Below are 21,828 nucleotides of genomic sequence, written 5' to 3' on the forward strand. Positions count from 1 at the left end.
ACACTGAAGATGCCCATACAAATTTGATAGCTGTTGGCCGAATGATCCTTCTGCTGATAGCTATCCCTTTCAACTTCTCCAACACTTCTCGGCTTGTGTCAATGGGAAGAGTGGAGAAGGCTGCTTTAATACCGGTCTGCTGATGGCGTATCTCCAGTTCGAACATATTTTTCAGGTGTTGAAATTCAACATGCCCAGTCCTTCTTTCTATTGACTTACCCCATGAACATACATCCTCAGCTTGGCTGATTGTCTGTGTTTTTCAGTGGGGAGATAGACATGCTGCTGCCAGACCCCCCTGGTAGTGGCTTATCCCATGTAGGAACAAAGGATCCAGCATGTTAAAATCCAACACGCCTGATCATTATGTCCCCCAAGATTTGCCATTGGAGGTGAGTCTACTGTCTCTATACAAACTAGATGGTTTGCTGAACTTCATGGGTTCTGCAACATTTAATGAATTTGTATGGACATCTTTTGACTCTCCTGAATGCATTTAGGAAATTTGATTTGCTCCCACTGCATTGCAATAGCTGGGAATCGTGATTTCCTCTACTCATCAGTTCTTAGAATTGATAGAAGATTATATCTCTTGAATGCAAGTCAAACCCACGGATTTTGACAGAATTTGACAATGACCTAATGTGTATAGGGCTTCCTAAATGTTCACTGATGGTATATAAAAGAGGAAAAGAAGAACCGGTCATGAAGACTGTCAAAACGTATAGTTGTCGGCGTGTTTGGCCAACATTCATCTTATGTGTATGGCCAGCGTTAGTGTTGGTGCATTTCTCCATATATGGGATATACTTGAAGTTTGGATTTTTGGGTTGCTTATCTATATTAACATTTGGGGGCTGGTTAAAAGGTTTGTTTCATAGCACTTGAATATGTAAAAACAACAAATTGACTATCAAAGTGTTGGGTCATGTTACGTGAAACTTTCAGAAAACTCTTTGGAATTGCTTAAAGGTATGCTAAACCAAAAGTATATCTTAACCAAGTGCTGCACAGTTGATTCTAATCTATTATCATCTTTTGAGGTTCACTAAAATGTACTTTAATTGGGTTACCTACTGATGGGAAGTTCAGAAGTTTTCTGTCCTCCTGAACATTACTTCATCTCCTGTATCTGGAGTTCTGAGAACTTCTAGAAATATGTACATACACTTTGATTACTAACGCGTACTTCATCATGTGTCCACTATGTAAGTTGAGTAATCAAATATCATGGGTCACTTTCTGTAGTTGGGTTTTAACTAGCTCACAGATAATTCCAGCAAACACCACTTTTATCAATAGTTTTTCCCACATGTCACAACATACATGTCCCAACTTCTCCAGAATACACAAACAGGATCTGGAATTTACAAAAGCCAATTTACAAAGGCAGACAAGCTGCGATAATGAGTGCTGATGGATGATGTAGCAAGTTGATAAGTGCTTGTTTGTTTCTATTAAAACAGTGTAAACGCTTGCAGTGACCGAATGACGAACGATAATTCATTCGCTTATTGTTCATTCAGTTTCTGCGTGTATAAAAACGCAGTGATAATCGGCCCTGGTATACAGGCAGTTGTTTATCCATGAACAACTGCCTGTTTACTGTGAATGGAGGTGGAATGATCTCCAGCCCGCTCGGCCTTCATTTACTCAGTGCTGTTGCTCCTTTTTAAAAACACAGGAGAGATTATCACTGGGACGACTGTTGGGCGCTTTAGTGCCCCCTAATTGTCCCATGTAAAAGGGTGTTAACAATTGTTGTATGTTTGGGCAAACTGTCACTCCTACCATGGTTTGTTCCCATAGAGTTTACATTATTGTTGGTCTGATGTGCTGCCAACAACCAATAATTTTTATGGTCACACAGGCAGATTCCAGGTCTGTGGAATAATGTAAATTTGTTTTTTCCCCTCACACTCGTGGATGCGAATTGCATGCTCTGTTTTGCAGAGGATTACGCGCGAACAGCCTCCATTGAAGTCAATGGAGGCTATCCGACCCGCAGCTCATATGCAACTTACATTGCTTATGGGCTACGGGTACTCAAGTCATCGTTAAGTGACACAGTGTGAAATACAAACATTCAAAAAATAACAGAAAAAAAACCAAAACAGACTGCAAATGCCAGCGGGCAAGCCTCCACGGTCATTCGCAATACAGCAAAATAAGGTACGCAGGATCGCCGGCCGGATCACAGCAGAATCTGCTGCGGGCCTCCCGCATGTGGGATCCAGTCCGCCCGTGTGAGCCCGACCTATGTCTGCAACATAAATATGGAGCAGAAGAATGAAAATAAAGTGGGTTCTGGACCTGTCAAAATGACTATAATGGGTTCCATCTATCTGGTTGTGTCCTAGAATTCTATTGTTTTACTGGAAAATATAGCACAGCATGTTGCAGCATTTAGGATGCAATCCCTGGATAGAGCAGGCAGACAGAAGTGTAAACAGGGCACAATTCATGCTTCTATGACCCTAGCCAACCTCAAAGTGCTGATGGTCACCGTTTCCACTGTGTAATTCTAAGCAATGTCTGCCAGCTGGGCACTGAAGACAAGGGAGCTGGCTCCTGCCAATGCTAGTTCAATCACTGTTATCACTGCCCAAACAATCAGACTTCTTCTTTCCCTGCTCACTTGCTAACTTCAGGGCAGTGTGAGCTGCAACAGTGAATTAGTGATCACTGACAAGAACCAGCGCCCCTTCCTTCACAGAACTGAGCTGGTTGACATCACTTATAGTTACACATAGCAGCAGTGACTATCAGCCCTTTGTGGATAGCTAGGGTCATAAAAACATGAATTGGAAAGTGTCCCAAGAGTCTCCTTCCACCACGCTTCCCTTGTGTAGTTGCAAATGACACATCTCCCCTAGCTAGTGTATCCCCGGCATCTAGTGCAAGTCCAGAATCCCCCCCATCATTAGTTCCATCAGTCTGCATGACAAGAATCTGACTCCTCCAGCCATCAATGTAATGGAACACAGGGCAAGCCTAGAGAGTAAATCATTGAAAATATTTAATAACAATTACAAATATCATTTTTATGTAAAAATACATGGATTTAGAGGGGAAAAAAGCTCACAAAGGTGTCCATAGCTTTTAAGTCTAAAATACCAGAAGGGATAATCCAGCATGCATTCTCTCAAAGGAGCATAAAAGAAGGGAGATTAACCTCTCAGAGGCACCTAAGCCTCTCCAGATGTAAAACTATGAGGAGCTGGTAGTAAATATGGGTCATTGTGTCTACAGTAACTGAAGTGTTCATGAAACTTGTGTGATCCACTATAACAGGACATCACATTATCCTGTTTGATGGAATAGGAATCTTGTGTTGATTCAGATCCTGACCAGGCACAACGACAAAGTAGCACTTGATCTGTGAATGAAAAGTAGCCATAGTTCTGGAAATAGATTGGCCAAACAAGCAATATCAGAAGTTTGAAATCAATGCACCATAGTGCCCTGCTACGCTCTGATATCAATGCATTTGCCCACTAACCAGAATATATATATATATATATATATATATATATATATATATATATATATATATATAAAAAGAATACCCCACTATGCCCAAACTTGAAGTTATCCAAAATCTGATAACATTTCATGAAAGGTGAGCTTCAAAATTTCGCATATACAAGATCTACAGATACAGACATTTTGGGAAACTGTCAGAGGTCGCATACCCATTCCTGAGAAGATAATTATACAGAGACATCGGGGCAGATTTACTAACACTGTCTAATAGTTAGACGGTGCAAACTTAGACTAGACAGTCTTAAAATGTGCCAGATTTGTTACATGGCTTTGCTGGTTGATAAATCTGTTGATTCTTGAGAAAGTCTAGACTAACTTTATGCCAGCTATTAGTTGGCTTAGTTTATGCCAAAAGCCATGACAATTTTCTGCACACAATGTTGCATTTAGGCCATGCCCTCCTTCCATAGGTGCATAGAGACGCCATAATGGCTGAATTACATATACAGAGTTAGTTCACTCTATCTATACTAATGCAGTAGTTCTCTATCTTAGGTTTTACTACAAGAAACCCTTTTCCCGTTTCCACATCGGGTGCTTTTTCCATCAGTGGTGAAGATGAAGCTCCTACTTGCGCTATCTGTTGTCTTTATTGCTCTCTCTGTGTTGGCAGGTACGTGTCAAACATTTCCTTTTGGTGCACTATTGAATCAATATTTATTGCATATACCAAATGCACATCTAGATGGAAATGAAAAACTCTGAGGGGGTTGTGGGGGATTAACGTCTGGGGTGTATATGGGTGTTTCTATCCCTTTGATGTCATTTGGAGCTTAGATACAGGGCCCTACATATTAGTGCCTACAGCTGCCACTAGAGGGAGCTCAGCAGCTTACTGCACAGTGTTTTATTATTGAATTCAGTGTACAGATAGTCCCTGACTTGCGAACGTTTGATTTACAAACTTCGCAAGATGCGAACAATCTGCCCTGCACAGTATGATGCAATGCTATGGCATTGATAGGCCCTCTGCATAGGCAGCCCTGGGGCCTTTCAGAAGGCCCCCGGCTGCCTAGCAACCACACAGCGTCCCACGGTATTATCACGGGACACTGTACGGGTCCCCTGAACGTTGGGTGCCAGCTGTTTCTTACAGCCGGCACCCGGTGGCAGCAGTTCTGACGAGCAGCGCCGCTCGTCGGGACTGTTAACACTTTAAATAGCGCTCTGACAGCGGTATTGAAAGTGTTAAAAGTTCCGATGAGTAGCGCGGCTCGTCGGAACTGCTGCTGCCGGGTGTCTGCTGTAAGAACAGCCGGCACCCGACGTTGTATGGAGCGGGATCCACTCGTGATCCCGCTCCATAGAAGCATTTGTTCAGCCATGCGAATAGGCTCCTGGAACAGAACCTGTTCGCAAGTAGGGGACCATCTGTATGCATAACAGTATTCAATCAGCTCCTAAGCTCCCCCTAGTGGTAGAATCTAGAATGTTATTCATTTATTATTTATTTTAAAGTGCCAATAAAGGGGTTGTATCCATTCACCATTTTACAGCCATTTTCAAAAATGAATGCAATTTTTAGGATTCATTCACAAATATTCTATTCAGTTTGATCAGCAATACTCTGTATTATCACACCCAACCATGTCTATTAACCATGCAAAAAAGCTGCTGTGCAGGCAACTTTAATGTCCATCCCAGAATGCCTGTGGCTCTAAAATGTCTTTATAGCAAAGATAAAATGTCTGCTCCCATAATCATGTGCAGATCATAGAATTTAAAAAAAAAACTACAATGAAATAATAAAAATGGATTGGGGAAATGGAAAATGTTTCAATATATTGTTTGATTTAGTGAAAAAATATAGGCGATGCGTTCCCTTTAAGGCCAAACTTGGCTGGGTATTTAAGAAGGTGTTTAGAAGTGACAATGATGGGACACCACTCAGCATTTTTTATTTTTCAGCTTTAATGCCCATGTATTGTCTCTTCATACATTACAGAACCCAGCTCAGCCGAGCCTCAGGAGTCCTCACTGGCAGATCGCTTCAGGTCTTTTGGAGAATCCATTAAAGGTGCATTTAAGCAAGTGGGAGACAAGGCGAAGGAAACAGTTGAAAAACTGCATGAAAGTGATTTTGGTAAAAAAACCAGGTATTTACATGACTTTTATTACTTCGAACACCAATATACTGGATCATAACTAGGGCCGTGGCTTTGGAATCATTAAGAGTGGACCATATATATATTACTATAAGGGTATCTAGATGATGAGTGCTGAGGGTGTGTGCCAGGGCAGCTTACAGTCAAGATCGCCAAGAGGAAAACATCAAAAAGGCACTACCTCCAATATCGAATAGTGCAGACAGAAGTAACAATAGTGTTGCATACTTAAATCAATGATAATGAATATGTTCCTTATCGTTTCGGCTCTATTTCACACTGCGCTGTTAAATCCAGCCCAGCTCAGTCTTGGCTTTCCATCTTCATAAAACTGCATAGTGATGGAAAACAGGGTTCAGTATGTAGGATGGAGACCTCTTTTGTCTCCGTTTCACATGATTTCTATTACTGGCAGTTTTTAGCTAGCTACAAAAGTGCAGAAGTTGGTGCCAACTCAATGCAGCTTTGCAGAAGCCATAGTGGTAATGGCCATTAACACTTTATCATCTTCATTTGCATGTAAAAGGACCTGCAAGAGTTGTTTGCAGAACCCAGCCTGTGTTTAAACATGCACCCAGCGCTGCAAAGCATATTCCATTGTTCTCCTCGCGGCTAGAATAAACATACCATGGAGAGAACATTGTGCAGTCTTTTGAAAGATGAGCAAAATACATTCAAATGGAATATATTTGCTCAGTCTTTCAGTGACTGAAAGATGGATTTTAAGTAAACTTAAATCCTTCGTTCAAACCAGAAGAGCATGATGGATTATCGCTCATTTTCGTCTGTTTGGACGAATTTTGAGTGCTAACAGTTGCGTGTAAAAGGGCCTTAAGTTAACACTATTTAAACAATGTATACATTCCTTTATCTAAAATGCACACAAAATGCACCTGTCCTCACCTGATGTGAAAGGTTAACTTAGGGTGTCCATTTGTACTCCATTCTCAATGCAAGCCATCAGCAGCTGATTGGAGTAGGTTTGTCCTTTCTGCTGCCTGATGCTAAAAGTGAAGTAAAATAACTCCCTTATTTGAGGGAGTAGGATGTGCAGAGATGGACTGTAAATTTATTAAAATTCTGCCCCCCATGGGTGGGTCCATAATTTGCCTCATGGAGCTTGCGCCCCATGAGCTTACTTGGTTAACCCTCTGTTAGGGACCTTTCACATGGGACAGAATAGGCCACATAACACAGTGAACGCCACAGTAAATTTCACACCACAATCTGCAGGCTACCTGTGGATTTTGATGTGGAATTGGAAATGCCTTAAAACCTGCCTTTGATTCTGCATCAAAATTCACAGTTAGAGACCCACAGATCTTGGTGTGGAATTCTGCTTCTGTGAATTTGACTGCGTCCTGCTGTGTAATTCCGTCCTGCGTGAAAGGTCCCTTAGAAGTCAAGTTGATCTAGAGATATACTCAAACTTATATGAACTTCTAAAGTGCCATATTCCACATTGCAGGAACTTAATACATATTTTTTTCTTTCTCAATAGAGAAATATTTTCTGACAGTGTGAAGAAAATCAAAGACACATTTTCTAAGTAATTTCAGAAGAAGAATAAAGAAGAGTCCCTGCAGAACAAGAACGCGTTGCCCTGCTAAATGTTCTAAAAAGAAAGATGTAGAGGTTCCCTTCATGAGCTTAGAGCAATCCACTTACTCATCATGAGAATGTAATAAACTCTGTGCCTCCCCATCTCTGCTTCACTTGTTCCTTTTTGTAGAAATACCTTAAGTTTTTGAAACTCAGTACAAAAGGTCATAATCCCAATACAAGTCTTTCAAAAATGACCAAAAACTGTCTAGATAATGGAGTGCAATTATCATCCTAGTGAGTGTAGTGGAGGCTACAGGGCATTTGGCCATGTTGGCTTCCCTACAATCATATGTTCCTTAGAGTACTCCTGCGTGCAGGTAAAATAAGAGACGGAGTATGGATTCCGACAAGCAACATTAACCCTTTTCAGTCCAATTTGTATTCTGGTTTTCCTAGGGGGCTTACCCTTTTTCTGCTGTTATGCAGAGGCACTATATGCTGCTAAAGCCAGTACTGCATGAGGTGACACGTTGGATAGGCTCCGACAGCAGAGAGGCTGGCAATATACAGTAAGAGAACCCCGACGGACGTCTTCCAACATCGGAGCTGTAGAGCTTTAAATCATAATGTCTTCAGAGGTCAGACAGTGGATTGGAAAGGGTTAAATGTTACTTAGCGGCCGTTTCAGTTATACAGTCATTGAAGGGGAATCAGAGGTATATTCACTTGAACTCGCCAAACAGTTCAGAATGCTGCAACGCAGAATGTAACACTTTAGCAACTTTGTAGCAGATCACTGACCATTGCAGGAACACGTTGGGGTGATTTCACATCTATGTAGGAACTTCCGGTCGGGGATTCCATTGCAGATCCGGCATGAAATATCTGAAGAAAAAAGTGCTGCATACAGAGCTTTCTCTTTATTTGTATGCATCACAGAAGGGGGAATCAAGAATTAAAAACAATCACAGAAAAATGGCCGTTACTTACTGACTGAGGAGTGCATATAGATGCATCCTCCTCTCACCATGCAGGTAGCTGACTACCAAATGGAGGAGCCAATAACACCTGTGCAGGACACCGATAATAACACCCACTCACACTGCCTCCTGATAATGAGGGGGGTGGATGCTTGGTGTAAACTCCCACACAGAGTGGATACAGGGTGCCAGACCATTCTGATATATGTATTTCGGGCCACTACATATCCAAGCTAGAGGTGGCCCAATAGGGTACAAGGGCGTCCATTCAAGCATTTAGTTTTTGTTTTTACGAGTGTATAACTGTGTGACAAGATCTGTGTGATCATCATTAACTGTGATAGGAGTGCTGTGTGCACTTCTAGACACATTTCTGCGGGCGACAGGAAGCATGTCCACCACTTCCTCCACCTCCTCAATTGCACATTGCAAATGGATCCTCTGCAGGTAATCTACCAACTAGACGGATTCCCGTAGGGGGTGGGCCGGTCAGTCAGTGGGCTGGCCCTTACTACAAACTGCACTGATAATGCTGCCCATTTAGACACAACGATTATCGCTTAAAATTCGCTCAAAAGCCGTCTTTTGAGCGATAATCATTGTGTTTAACTGCACTAACATCATGCCGTTTTCGTCGATCATCGTTGTTTTTCAGCATGCTGAAAGACAACGATCGGCCTTATCAGGAGTTCACAGCAGGATACAGCTGATACTATTGTTTCAGCTGTATCCCGCTCCCTGATGACAGGCTGGGTATGAAGAACACAGCGGTCCAGCTCTGTTCTCCATACCCCGTTCGGAGCGTCGGGAACAGCCTAATTTACAAGACAAGCAGGCTCACCCCGCTTGTCTTCTGCATCCTCCGCTCGGAGCGCAAGGTGATCACTCAACATTTGAGCGATCATCTTGCGCTGTAAATGACCCAATGATTATCGTTCAAAAGACGGTCAAAAGACATCTTTTGAGCGATAATCGTTGTGTCTAAATGGGCCTTAAATAGAGATGAGCGAGCATACTCGGTAAGGACAGATACTTGAGCGAGTATCGTCCTTTTCGAGTACCTGCCTGCTCGCCCACAAAGATTCGGGTGCCTCTCTCTCCACCCCCCCCCCCCCCGCTCCCTCCTGCTCACTTCCGCAACACAGCGCTTATCCCTGCCGGTACCTGAATCTTTGCGGGCAAGCAGGCAGGTACTCGGTAAGGACGATACTCGCTCGAGTAACTGTTCTTACTGAGTACGCTCGCTCATCTCTAGCCTTAAAGTAGGTTTTATTTTACTTCCATCTTGCATTTTAACTATTAAATAAATGTTATTAATTGATACTAAATGTCTCTAAACTGTCAATAAAAGGCAAGTATAATATGATTAATATGAACATTATCGCGTAATTTTAATTACCATTTCCCGGTAGGTAAACGTCAATATTTTACAAAAATAATAACAAAAATGAATTCTCCATATCCAAATACATTAGGTTCCAAATGCGCAAGCCAATGTATTAAAAAAAAATTACAATTTTCACTGACACATGACATACCCTAAAGATGAAGGACCTGCGGTGGTCATGTGACTGTGATGTCATCATAGGGCCTTCATCCATAATATAATATGCACTAACAATATAGGGGACACCAGCAGAACAGGGGAGTGGGAGAGTATAAAATTACATCTTAGTTTATGGTGCTGTAGGGAGGTGACGTATCTCCTTTAACATAAGTGGCTGGATGTTTTTTAAACACACCTTCATAATTTATTGTTTCTTCATTTGACAAACATCATCTGTTTTTAATAGCATTATTTTACACATACGGTAATTAAACAAGCTGATCTATCTGAAATTTAGAAGGTAGCTGGGCTATTATGAACAGGGGTAATAGCTCTGTGTTGTGCCGTCCCTCTGTTATTCCTCTTAGAAATGTATAAATAAATTGACAACTGGGTGTTACCATACCTCTTGACAAAGGGGTCCCTGTTAGGACAGTGAAGGAGCTGCTGAAACACCCTATTGACAACAGACATGTCAGGGGAAGCTTTTGGAGAGCATTTTGTTGGCACATCCTGGTCCTCTGAAACGTATGGAGGGACACAACAACGGACTGCCGCAGCTCTGAACCCCTGAAGGGTCCAATGTTGTACTACCGTAGTTGGGTGTCTAATGATCTGACCATTCAGTGTATACTGTATGTAAGCATATTCATGGATACTACTTTTACCAAGGGTATTCCAGTATTCCACAAAAAACACATAAGGCCCAGTCTACAGAGGTTTTTTTTTACAATCGGTCATACATGTGATGTGTATGATAGAAGATCTTCCTGTATGCACTGGGTGTACTCTGAGCATGGTATTAACTAAAGGCTTACAGGATATAATTTATAGGTTATTTCTAAATCTTTAATTTTGAATGTCCCCCCATGTTTGGCTGAGTGTCACAGTCTGGCCTGAAAGTTCCAAGAACAAGTGAAATATTTGCAGAAGTTTCAACCAAAGCAAACATTTTTTTCTTGCCAAAAAGTTGTGACATTTTGCGTTGCTTCCTGCCTGTCCCTTTGAATCAGATAAACTCTTTTTTTCTGATTTAGTAATCCTTTACAAGTCTTAAGTGTAAAGGTTTACCTTTATTGGACCTACACTCTTTAGTGAATGAGCAGCACATTCATGAAGCACTCTGCCTAATCATACACAAAACTGCTACTGTCAACCATAGTGGGGGGGCCTCTGTATCCCAGCCCTGATCTGTGCTGGGTGGGAAGAGGAAGCTGAACACAAAGAGCACAATACACAGAAGACATTGCTATTGCTTGAGGAGGCATGTAAACTACTGGACACTAGGCAGTACTGGCTACCTTACCCTAGACCATCAGGAAAGCTGTTATTAACACCTCCATCACCTTAGTTCACCAAGGTTATAATCTCACACCAAAACGCTCATCTGGGCATATGATTGCCCACTAGTTTGAGTGTGGGTAAACAAGCTCTGGGGCGCTGGAACTTTTTTCTTCTTCTGTAAAAAAAAAAAAATATATATATATACACACACACAAATATTATATATATACACACGTTGGCTGAGGCTCGTCAGGATGAACTTTGAAGGGGACTGGTAATAGTTATACATATACTGTAAAGAAACTACTGTAAATGCATGCCCATAATACACTAATAAAGTAACTCTGAGTGTTGTATCGGTGACAAAGCATAGACTCAACATTGGACAGTTAAGTCTACACTTACATTTTTTTTATGTATTAGAATCATAGAATTGTGAAGTTGGAAGGGACCTCCAGCATCTTCAGACATTTTTCCAATTGGATGTGAAGCCATTTATGACCACTCTCTGAGTACGATCACTCAGCCAGTTGTGGATCCAACTAAAAGTTGCCTCGTCAATCATATATTTGGTCATTTTTTTTCAATAATGGTGTGAGGTACTTTGCAAATTCTTTAATAAAGTCAAGATACATTATAACTACTGCATTTCCACCCAGTCGGTGATTCTGTCATAGAAGGAAATGAGATTCATCTGGCATGACTTGTTTGTTACAAGCTCATGCTGGCTCTGGTTAAATACCGCATTATCATCCAAGTACGTGCATACATGCTGTTTAATAATTTGATCAAAGATCTTTCCCAGTATAGAAGTCAGGCTCACAGGCCTGTAGTTTCCTGCAGTTTAATATGCCATCTGTTAATCAAGCTCATTTAGGATGAGCTTGCAGATGATAGAATAGGAAGGCTGTAATGAAATCAATTACTTGTGGTTTCCTGCACCCAGGCTGAGGAAAGATGCCTGCTTCTGCTCTGCCATTGGCATAATACCGAGGCATGAACAGTCTAGAGCAGGGTTTCTCAACTCTGGTCCTCAAGGCACCCCAACAGGTCATGTTTTCAGGATCTTGTATAGTAAGAACACCTGTGGCAATGTCTGAGGCACCAACAATAATTACGTCACCTGTGTAACACTGAGGAAATCCTGAAAACATGACCTGTTGGGGTGCCTTGAGGACCGGAGTTGGGAAACACTGGTCTAGTAACTGCCACACAGTCCGAGTAGTCAACAGACTCCTTTTTCTCTTTGGTGCACTGTATGGCATTTTTAGAGTGACATCAGCAGTTTGGCATAAAAATAAAAGTTGGGAGTTACCACTTGCCTCCATGCTGTACCACATAGGTAAATGGTGTTATAACTGGTACTTTATTGGAAATATTCTAAAGGCAGCACTACTTTTAGTATTGTTTGGAGGCACTATAAATGGTGAGGTTTGTTGGTGGGTAGACAGAAGGCCCTCTATGACTCTATGCTCTGCAATCATCTGCTATAGTGACCTTTCACATGGGCCAGAATTTGTCAACTTGGACAATTCTGCAGCACCATGTTATCCAACGAGGCTTTAAATTCACATGACTTGCCTCTTTACATCGAATCTGTCATCTTTTTTTCCACAGCGGAAAAGTCTGCCACTGTAGAATCGATGACACATTGCAGAATTGTTGTTGTGGATTTCCAACATACAGGAGATGTAATTCTGCAACTGAGTTGCGTGTTGCAGACGAATTCCGCTTGTGTGAAAGGTCCCTAATGGGGCTCTATCAATAAAGAAGGAAAGGCATATCGTTAAGATATGCAATCACTTACTGATCGATGAGGGTCATGATAATCAAGAAGCCAATTTTCCTTGCACAGACATATCCCTGGTCTTCTTTGTTCTTAGGATTTGTGAGGTCAGACCCTCACTGATCATAATTTTGAAATATCCTAGAGCTATAATGGGAATACACCTTTAACTCTGTAATGCCACAGGGCATACAGTTACGTCCTGCAGCTTCGGGGTATGTATGAAGGGGGATCGCGGGTCGATCCAGCTCCATCCAATGCAGGCACCCGCTGTTTTTTACAGCGATACCCGCCCACAATAGCTCTAACAAGTCGCGTCACTCATTGGAGCTGTTAACTCTTTAAATGCCATGCAGTTGTCATGGCAGCCAGGTGCCGGAGTTGCAATTGTAGATTCTGGAATGGCTTGACAGAATTCCTGTAAGATCACAATATGATGTAATGCTATGGCATAAAAAAACCTGTCAAAATTAGTTTTAAAAAGATTAACTAACTTATTAAAAAAATAAATAAAAACCTTTTGCCATATTAATAATGAAAGAATCTAAATATTGAAATAAAAAAAAACATATTTTGTAACGCTACATCCGTAAAAGTCGAATCTATCAATGTAAAGCATCATTTACCCTGCATGGTGAACGTCGTCAGAAAAAAAACCCAAAAAACAATGCCAGAATTGTGTTTTTTTAGCACCCCGTCTCCAAGACAAAATGTAATAAAAAGCATTCAAAAAGCCATATGTACTCCAAAATAGAACCAATAGAAACTACATGTTGTCCCGCAAAAAATGAGCCCTCACACAACTACGGTGACGGAAAAATAAAAATACTTATGGTTTCAGAAGATGGCGGCAGAAAAATTACAAGAATTAAATATCTTTGAAAAAAATAAAAAAGTAGAACTTCAAAAAAATATATGCATAAATTTGGTATCATAGTAATTGTACTGAAGCATAGAATAAAGTTATCATGTCATTTTTGTTGTAGTGTGTATGCAGTAGAAACAAGACGCACCCAAAGATGGCGGAATTTAGTTCTTTTTTCATTTTACTCCACTGAGAATTTGTAAAATGGTTTTCAGTACATTATATGGTACATTACTTGAAAAATACAACTCGTCCCACAAAAAACAAGCCCTCATGCAGCTACGTCAATGGATAAATAGTTATGATTTTTGGGGGGAGAAAAAAAAATTAAAAGGTTAAAAATGGGGGGCTCATAATTTGAACAGAGATTATAATATCCAGGAACATAAATACGTATATTTGTTCTCCTTTGACTCTCCTGAAACTAAAATTTCAGTTTAGTCTTTGTCCTATGTAACTCTATCATCCCACCTCGCAGGGGTCACAGCCAGATGTGCTGTGAGGCAAGGTGTCTCAATAGCCAATATGTAATCTACATAATATATCCTAAGGCTACAGAGCGCTCCAGCTTGCACCCTCTCGTTTGTTTGTCAGTGAGGTCAATGACCGGACAGTGATAAAAATCTGCTGATGGTCCTCCAGGTCAAAAACAAGAGGAGTCATTTGAAGTCATTGAATACAGACGAAGGATAGCGTCTGGTTAGAAGAGATAGGTGAGTGAGACAATGGTTTTACACATACAGGATCCATAATGATCAGATCTGATGAACGTAATTATTAGGAAAATGTATGTATTGGGCAAAAAAATAGCAAAATATAAGTCCAGCTGAAGCCTCGGTGGTGCACTAAATCACTGTTCCCTCTAAGCTGTGGAAAGGAAAGAGTTAAAGCAACATAGTAATAAGATTATTAACAAGCCCGATAACAGCTTGATATATTCGCAGAGTTTGGAGCTTTTACCTTTATGAGTTGCAGCGCACACGGTTTAGAGGGAACAGTCACTACAATGTCATTCTTCTTGAGGACCTTTTACAAGGAGCGGAATATTCAGCAACAGCATTGCGGATTATAGCCGCCTGCGGAATATTCGGCACCAAATTCCGCACTGCTAACATGTGGGTTTTGGTGCAGAATTGAAAATAGCAGAATCCTGCCAGCAATTCTGCATCAAAATCTGCAGATTTTGGTGCGGAATTCAGGGTCCCAATCATTTTGTCATCATGTGATTTTCTGTGGATGCGGACGTGTATTTTGCACGTGTGAGAATATGGCTGACACACAGCCTGGGAGCGGGGAAAGGTAAGTACTAATGCTGCATTCTACAGGCCCCCATATATTGGATAAATGGGTATTCCAGACCCTTGTGATGCGCTCCAGATAGGAGTAGCTTAGGTGGAGAGGTGGCCATGCTTGGGGGCGGCGATCTTCATGGTAGTTTATGGACGTACTGAAACACTTGGCTGCTTGAGCAACTAATATAAACTACAATGACAGTAATATGCATGTACGGTCTCCTCCTCCTGATAGGTGGCAGTCCTGCAGGAGGAACCAGCACCTATCAAGCATTTATGGTATATGCCATATACATATGGCAGATTGTAGCCACCCCTTCCAGTTTTATTGCATCCCTTGGGATTGGTTCAATCTGACAATGTGACCTTTGGACTAGAAAAGGGTGTGCGCCCCTGGATTATAAAGGAAATAGAAGAGTTATATGAGATTTAGGGCTACTTTGTCAGATTTGTTGAGGACAATACCAGGACAATGGAGGGGAACCTTTAATTGCACGTCATCCTTTTTCCCCCTGAAATGTCCAGAGGTTGTACAATTTTTCAGACAATTGATGTTAATATTACCTTGATATGTTAAACATTTCAGAAAGATTCTGATAACTTTACAGGGTATACTTGCTTCATTATGACCCCTCTAACCCAAGTTCAGTGACTCTTCCTTTGAATTTTCATTGTTATAAGTTTAGTGATGAACGTTTATTACTGGGGCTGTGGAAGAATTGGGGTGCAAGTTGCGCCCTTTCTTGGTGCAAATGAATTTAAACAAATTTACAATTGTTGCGCCAGAAAGAACAGATGTTATGCCTCTAACTCTATTTTTCAAAAGCTTCTAAAAAGGGGGAGGAGTTTGATGGAAGTGAGGCGTTAAAAGACATTTATAATGGGAGACTTTTATGAAGTTACAAAACTTGTCGTAGTATCACCCCAGCAGCTGGAAGGTATACAAAATGACTCTACTACTTTAAACATATTTAAAGATGTGACAAGTTTATCAACATGGTACAACATTTGATATATTTGTTGTATATTTAAACGGGAGAAAGGAAGAAAAGAGGCCAGAAAACTGGTGTTAGAATTTGCTTTGATAATAAACGCTCCTCAATGTGTTTGGATTTATATCAGTTCTACACAGTTGGTTTTGTATGGTTGTAGTCCTATGAGTTTATATATATTCTTTGCCAGCTACCATAATTCTGGATTCTTACATTAGCCTATCAGCGAGCCACTACTCTATGTATGAGTGCTTCCACTCTCATCTGCGCTGGATTGTGGGTTTTTATATTTGCTGTTGTTCTCCAATGAAAATGTGAATGTGAAATCAGATTTGCATTTCTCCACAAGAGGGAGAGAAAGACTTCAGCAAATAGTCAGCAACGGCAATAATCTAACGCTTATGTGAAAGTATTTGCTAGAACTAGCATGAGATGTGACGAGCGTGTGGGGTATTTGTTTCACATGTTGGGTGTCAGGGAGAACAACAACTGGACATTTTGTTATGCTATATTCACACACGCAGAGTATGCAGAGAATAGAACCCATTGATTTTAATAGCTTCATTCAAATCCGCATATTCCGTTGAATTTCAGTCGTGCAAAAAAAAAAATGTATCGTGCTTCCTTTTCCTGCACCAAAAATCCCCATAAAAGTCAATGGGGGTGTACAAACGCGCATGTGATACACAGAAAAAAGAACACATTTGGAATTCATTAGACTAATTAGCCATTTTAATCAGTGCATATTTTTTTTGTTGTGCACAAATACACATGCCTTACATGCCAAAGAAGTACAGTAAATTACACCGATGCATGCGCAAAAAAAGCATTGTTCAATCAGCAAAAATGCTGCGCTCATGTGGGACAACATGACATTCTTAAAAAATATTCTGTCCCCTGTGAAAGCACCCTAATTGTTATGTAGTGTAGCATCAGACCTAGTTTGGGGCTCGTGATTAGTACCCCAATTCTTCTGAAGATTGGCCAAGTGCATGTGAGTAGTCACACAAACTGCTTGCCTACTGGTTAATCCTTTCCAATCCACTGTCTGACGTCTGAAGACATTATGATTTAAGGCTGTACAGCTCTGATGTTGAAAGACGTCCGTTGGGGTTCTCTTACTGTATATTGCCAGCCTCTCTGCTGTCGGAGCCTATATAACATGTCACCTCATGCAGTACTGGCTTTAGCCAGCATATACTGTCATTGTATAACAGCAGAAAAAGACTGAGCCCCCTAGGAAAACCAGGATACAAACTGGACTGGAAAGGGTTAATACTGGTGCCCAACATATCTCCATGCAGTATAGCTAGTCTGTGTCCGTGGTGCAGGCAGGGGGACTATACTCCATATTTAGTTATATGCAACCCATACCGGGCCAAGCTCTTACCTGTTTACAAGCAGTATAAGCAGAATATATATAACCTTTATACTCCAAGTAACTTTTCTCTCAATAATACGTCTTTCCTTGCTGACTATTCAGAAGAACATTTTTAAAAATTTACAGCCGGAGCATTTATGTCTCCAGATGTCCCCACTATGGAGGAATAACTCTCTACATCCCCCCTGTTCAATAGAAAGTGGTATAGTTGGTCTACATTCTTGCACTCCCCAGATCATATTACTCTTATGGAATAACTTTGTTATCACCGCCCTTTCCCTTCCCAAAATTTTATAAAAATATTTTTCTGATTTCCTTCTCACCCTCACCTCCTCTTTAGTTTTTTCTTAGTTGAAAAAAACTGAGTTTCAACTCTTGTCTACCAGGTGACATAATGAAGCCTACAGCCCTGCTCTGGAGCGCGGCACTTATGTGCTTTTTGGGTGAGTATGTTGGAAATATTTAAAGAACATCTTCTATGAGAGCATCTGACAATCAAACATCAAATAGGACCTCATGGGCATGAACAGAGAGATGAGGACACGTGTTCATCGATCATGTGTAACCTACTCAATTCATACTTATGTATCTATTGCTGGGATTTTATCAATCGAACTAACTAAAGGCCACCTCCACACATAGCATGTTCACTGCGGGCTTTCCGCAGTGGAAAACACGCAGTAAATACACTATAAGTCTGAAATCCTCAAATTCACAACTAAATGGTAGGATCTGTCATAGATTTTAACCCTGTGTTTAAAAGAGTTGAAAGCCGCAGCATAAATAAGCATCCGCATTGTGGAAACTTTCTGCTCCACGCAAAGGAGATTTTCTAAATCTGCTCCACATGGACCTTGTACTGTAAGCCTGGGTTCACACGTGGCGGATTCCCGGCGTAAATCTCACGGTTTGGCCGCAGCGAAAAAAACGCAAGATTTCCGCCAGGAGAAGCTCTGCTCCAAAACCCACGACACTTAGCCGCGGGTTTTGAAGCAGCCTGGCCGCTTGCTCTTACGCTGCGGCCGGCGCTCCTATGGAGGAGAGCGCAGCCGCAGCAGAAGAAGTAAAAAGATGAACATGCTGCGGCCGGCGAACCCGCGTCGCAGTGCCAGCTTTGCCGTGGCGGATTTGCCGTCCCGTGTGGACGAGATAATCTCGTCCACATGGCTGGCTAATCCTGGGTTAGCGGCTGCAGGCGGATTTGCCGCGGGGAAATTCCGGACGGAATTTCCGCGGCAAATTCGCCCTGTGTGTACCCAGCCTAAGAGCTGCTGGATTTCAGCAGCAAAAGCCACTGTGGAAGTTTTGCAGCCTTTTCACTATGTGTGCCTGTTTATGCTGCAGTGATCTGTTGCAGATGACCACTAATTGTTGGGTAGCACCTGGACTTTAGTAGCAAGTCCTGGTGCTCCCCACCAATTAGCAATGGTCTGCAGCACACAGTAAGGCCGGTTTCACACAGCCAAAAAATTAGTGCAAAATTTGTTTGCTGCGGGACACACAAATCTTGTACGAATATGAACCCCATTCTTTTGAATATGGTCATGCACAGAAAAATCACAGAAACAGAAATATAAAAAAACAGACAAAAAAAAAACAAATCACAGAAAGTGTCCATATACTTACTGATATACTGATACGGGAGGGCAGGCATATACACCACTTATCCCCCAACATGCAGACAGCCAAACTTCTACATGGAGGAGCAAATTACACATGGGAGGACACTGATGACACAGCCACTCATACACCTTCCTTAATGCTCTTTCACATGAGTATATATCGGCCCGCAGTTTTCACGGTCGGCCGATATACGCTACGATCTGATACATTGGATTCCAATGCATCAGATCACATGGCCGTATTTCTGTGAGGTAAAAATGCTCGGCCAGCCAATATAGCGCCGGGCATTTTTACATCGGGCCCAAAAGATAGTCCTGGAACTTTTTTTTGGGCAGGAATACGTTGTCACTGCATGGGCTCCTATGGGGGGGGGGGGGCATAGCTAAGCGCAGCCCCATCTTGCCTCCTCTCATTGCTGGCTGTGGACAAGGGGCGAGATGGGGGCTGAGCTTAGCTCCGCCGGAGGGGAGGAGAGAGGAGGGGAGCTAGCAAGGCGGAGGGAAGGGAAAAGGTCAATGGCATGGCAGCCTTGGCGTATATGTGCCAGGGCCCATGCTGTCTGAAGGGGCGCACAAACGTTAGATCTGTGTGCCCTTTCACTAGTTTTTACACTTCCCATTGTAGCATATATCGTCCGACTGTGAAAAACTGTGGCCGATATACGCTCGTGTGAAAGAGCCCTGATACTGGAGGAAGGGCTGTTTCATCAGTGTCCTCCCATGTGCACTACATATACCATGTGTTGCTGCTTAGTGCCTATTTCTACACAAAAAAGTAGACAGAGTGGCAAACCATATGGTATATTTAGTGCACCATGCAAGCTTAGAACCCATTAGTGACGCCATATTTAAAACAAGCGTGTTGCCCTGCACCCCACAGATGAACCACATCGGCACTGCAGTGCGGCTTTGAATGCTGGGGGTGCCAGTGTGATTCACCTGAGGGGTGCAGGGCAACCCACTAGATTCAAATATGGCGTCACTAATAGGTTGTAAGCCTGCATGTCATGTGGTCTGATACCCTGCATCTACTTTTTTTGTGTAGCAATAAGCACTAATCTGTCACCCCCTCAATATAAGGAAGGTGTGTGAGTGGCTGCTCATCAGTGTCCTCCCATGTGTAATTTGCTCCTTTGTAGCAGTCTAGCTGTCTGCAAGCTGGGTGAGTTATGTGGCGTTTATACCTGCCATCTTGTATCAGTATATCAGTAAGTATATGGCCGCTTTCTTGGGTCATACAGCAGGAAAAACGACAGCATGTCCTATCTTTGGGCGTTCCCTCGGAATGCCTTGCATCTCCCATTGTTTTCAATAGAGCCGGCATGCGAGGTTCAACCTTTAAAAACAATAGGAAACACCCCGTGATGCTCCACTGCGGCTTTCAAGAGGAGGATCGCTACTTATCTGAAGTGATGTAGGGCGCTTTAAACACAAAAATACCCATTTGTGGGAACATCGCAAGTGCAAGTGCTATATTGGGCCGAGGTTCACGGCTTGATATCAGACTCGCCAGTGTGAAGTTAACTGAAGTCTCACTAATTAGACTTTCCTGTTTTCAGTCTCCCAGGTTTCTGGAGCCCCTTCTGAAGTGCAGTCTGATGACGGAAGTTCATCCACCTTTCTGGAGAGTACACTGAATCAGTATGTAAAGCCGTATACCGATCGTTTGGTGGAAAAGGTCACCGACTCTTTTATCTATGACGCATTTGAGTAAGTTGTCAAAAATAATAATCTCTTACTACTACCCTCACGCTTGTCATAGCACTCCAATGGCTCCAAAGGAAGCAGCTTGGCAAAACAGCTTTACTAGTGTAAGTGGCCTGTCACATGGGACGAAATTCCGCCATAGGATGCACTAAATGTGCATCTGAGGAATTCCACATCAAAAGTCCAACTGCAGATTTTGATGTAGAATTCCAGGCAATCCAAAAGTAGCATGTGCATTTTAGTGCAGAGTTCACCGCGGCTTGAAGTGCGTAGTGAAGACCATTCCGTCCTGTGTGAAAGGTTTCTTAGGGACCTCTATTAGCCACTCATGGGATAGACACTCAAAACGAGCGGGGCAGCGTATATCAGCCGGGCGTGAAAACCCGGCCGATATACATCCATGTCAATAAGCCCTAAGGCTGTATTTACATGGGCGCTCCCTCTGTGACATCATCAGCCTACGGCAATGTATTTGCAAAGGGCCAATAAGCTGCATCCGGATCTGCCATGGCATATGATCGCTAGCAATAGCAATAATAAAATTATCAGAGCAATCATATGATCGTAGGTTCAAGCCCCCTATAGGGATATGAAAATGTGTAAAAAAAAAAAAAAAAAAAAAGAAAATAAAAAGCATGTGTAAAGCAATAGTAGTAAAAAAATGCCTTTTTAGCCCACTTTCCCCCTCTTTAACCCCTTAAAGGGGTTGTCCCGCGGCAGCAAGTGGGTCTATACACTTCTGTATGGCCATATTAATGCACTTTGTAATGTACATTGTGCATTAATTATGAGCCATACAGAAGTTATCAAAAGTTTTTCACTTACCTGCTCCGTTGCTAGCGTCCTCGTTCCCATGGAGCCGACTAATTTTCGCCCTCCGATGGCCAAATTAGCCACGCTTGCGCAGTCCGGGTCTTCTGCTCTCTTCAATGGAGCCGCTCGTGCAGAATGCCGGCTCCGTGTAGCTCCGCCACGTCACGTGCCGATTCCAGCCAATCAGGAGGCTGGAATCGGCAATGGACCGCACAGAAGAGCTGCGGTCCACGGAGGAAGAGGATCCCGGCGGCCATCTTCACCGGTAAGTATAGAAGTCACCGGAGCGCGGGGATTCAGGTAAGTGCTCCGGTAAGCTTTCTTTAGGTCCCTGCATCGGGGTTGTCTCGCGCCGACCGGGGGG

General features: G+C 42.3%; 1 protein-coding gene across 1 annotated transcript; it reads left to right on the forward strand.

Moving 5' to 3' along the window:
* The first annotated feature begins 323 nt into the window (after positions 1 to 323).
* APOC1 (apolipoprotein C1) lies at positions 324 to 7,355 on the forward strand. Its single transcript, XM_066605680.1, has 4 exons — positions 324 to 392; positions 4,042 to 4,159; positions 5,492 to 5,642; positions 7,153 to 7,355. Exons 1-4 carry the CDS (start codon positions 339 to 341, stop codon positions 7,202 to 7,204), a joined length of 375 nt encoding a protein of 124 aa, XP_066461777.1. The 5' UTR covers positions 324 to 338; the 3' UTR covers positions 7,205 to 7,355.
* Positions 7,356 to 21,828: the final 14,473 nt, after the last annotated feature.

The sequence above is a fragment of the Eleutherodactylus coqui genome, chromosome 6 (assembly GCF_035609145.1).
Source record: "Eleutherodactylus coqui strain aEleCoq1 chromosome 6, aEleCoq1.hap1, whole genome shotgun sequence".
NCBI classification, from domain to species: Eukaryota; Metazoa; Chordata; class Amphibia; order Anura; family Eleutherodactylidae; genus Eleutherodactylus; species Eleutherodactylus coqui.

Excerpts from the sequence above, each read along its gene's own strand:
- APOC1 (XM_066605680.1), top strand. The coding sequence starts at position 339 with ATGTTAAAATCCAACACGCCTGATCATTATGTCCCCCAAGATTTGCCA. Across the intron at positions 393-4,041 it reads CCCAAGATTTGCCATTGGAG|GTTTTACTACAAGAAACCCT; the intron begins GTGAGTCTACTG and ends TCTCTATCTTAG. Across the intron at positions 5,643-7,152 it reads GATTTTGGTAAAAAAACCAG|AGAAATATTTTCTGACAGTG; the intron begins GTATTTACATGA and ends CTTTCTCAATAG.